Source organism: Colobus angolensis, unplaced genomic scaffold, assembly GCF_000951035.1.
Source record: "Colobus angolensis palliatus isolate OR3802 unplaced genomic scaffold, Cang.pa_1.0 Scaffold49, whole genome shotgun sequence".
In the NCBI taxonomy this organism is placed as follows: domain Eukaryota; kingdom Metazoa; phylum Chordata; class Mammalia; order Primates; family Cercopithecidae; genus Colobus; species Colobus angolensis.
Genome location: NW_012118376.1, coordinates 3,145,021 through 3,146,910, shown reverse-complemented (window position 1 = coordinate 3,146,910; position 1,890 = coordinate 3,145,021). Strand labels below are relative to the sequence as shown.

At 48.6% G+C, this 1,890-nt stretch overlaps 1 protein-coding gene across 1 annotated transcript in view; it reads left to right on the top strand.

Moving 5' to 3' along the window:
* Window positions 1-4: 4 nt before the first annotated feature.
* F2R (coagulation factor II (thrombin) receptor) overlaps window positions 5-1,890 on the top strand; it is a gene marked incomplete at its 5' end in the record, with an annotated part of 22,472 nt that continues 20,586 nt past the window's right edge. The window contains one exon of the mRNA XM_011959359.1: window positions 5-53. Within this exon, the coding sequence (XP_011814749.1) occupies window positions 5-53 (49 nt within the window). The remainder of the gene's footprint in view (window positions 54-1,890) is intronic.

Below are 1,890 nucleotides of genomic sequence, written 5' to 3'. Positions count from 1 at the left end.
CCTCTGTCTGTGCGGCCCGCTGTTGTCCGCCCGCACCCGGACCCGCAGGCCAGGTGAGAGCCGCACGGGAATGGGGCGCGCGGGCGGAGGGATGCTGAGGGGAGACTGCGGGGGTCCCGGTTGCGCCTTCTCCTCACCCCTGCCTCAGTTTCCTCCGAAAGCCAAACTGGCATTTGGGCCGAGATCTAGAGTTTTTCCCAGTCACGTTTAGGTGGGGCGTGCCACCCCCTTCGCTGGCCCAGCCGATGCCCCTTTGGACTCGATCTTGGAGGGTGCAGCCCGCCTGCCACGGGGTGTTGGATAGGAGGAGGTTGGAGCGGAAGCCCCTGGGGGAACCTGCGGTCCTGCATTGCACTTGTCATTGTGTAGCCTGTTTCTCCCAGGACCACCCCCAAAAAGAAAAGGTCTCACATTACTCCACCAATAAACCTTCCGATCTTTTCAACATAAATTGGCGAACCGCTGCCGCTGAAGTTTTTCTTTGTTGGAAGTTTTTTTTCTTGCACATTTTACAGGCGAGAAAAGTGGTGTCGAGAAAAGCCTTGGCAGTCCCTTGGCATGTTTAGCAGAGAATCAGTACCAGCAGTCCCCGGTCTTGTGTCTAGGAGGTGCTCGGTGCGAGATGTCTGGTGACAATAGCAGAGGCTCCGCGTGGTGGGGGTGTGGGGGAGGGGAGGGGACAGGAGGAGGATTTTATTGTTACCTAGAACCCATTCCTTCTGAGTGAGTTGAAGAGAGAGATCCCTCCCCGGGACCAAGCTCCCTCCAACACTGTGGGATCCAAGTATTTCTTAACGAGATTTCTGATCCGCTGCAAGAAGGTTGCTCCCCTAGAATATTTTCCCCACTCGTAGTCTATTTTTAAGTATCTGGCTACTTGACCAAGTAAATGAATTTGATTATTTGGTCAAATATTTTCTATATTCCTCTCCCCAAAAGCAGGACAGATGAGTTGTTTTTAGCCTGTAAAGGCACTAATTAGAAAGTGAGAAAAGTGTTTTTGAATTTCCTAATAACAATAGTATTTTATAAGCGTTGAGCCATTTTTTTTACGCTGAAAGAAGTTCTAGGGGGTTTTCCTGTTATCGCTAGAAGAATGTGCGCTCTCTATTGCTCCCACACTCAAAAAAAGAAGTGTAGACACATCAAGATTAAGAGGTGACAAAGACATAGCATGTTCTTGCCTCTCTGTCTTTGTTCACGGTGAGTTTTGAGATGCTTTTGGGAAAACTGAGAGCTCCAGACAGGGGCCCCGTGTTTAGCAGTAACTAGCCTGCCTGCAGATAAGTGAGCATTGTTGTTGAGTGTTTGAGAGAACGCTGAGAACTCCTGAAAAGTTGTTTGCGATGAGATATAATTTCACATAACATTATGTAATTTGTTCAATTTAGTTGGAGACAAGCTCTTGAGAATCCAGTGTTTTGTTTGAGATTTGGATCATGGGGTGGAAAACAGGGCTTATAGAAATGCTGCATCCATTGTAGCCACCCTTTCTCACAGTAGCCTCCCAGCATGGTGTGTAGCCTCATTAGGGAGTGAAGTTACAGGGTGCAGGTTTCTGCCAAGCGTCTTACATCCTCATGGGAGGAATGGTGCATGTTAATATGGACAGTGCTGGTGTAGACAGAAAGGCAGGTGGACCACCTTGGCTAGTTTATCAACACTGGATTCTGGAACCACTTTGGGAGGGAAAGACGAAAGGAGTATGATAGAGGAAAAGGAGCGCTTGCTAAGTGCAGTATTCCATGTCAAGCCCTGGGCCAGAAGGAATTTTCACTTAGATTGTCTCATTTCACCTTGTCAAAACACCTTGTTAAGGTGGGTGTTTATCCCCTTTTGCTGATTCTGAAACTAAGACCCAGAAACAGTGGCTAAGCAAATGGAGGGGGG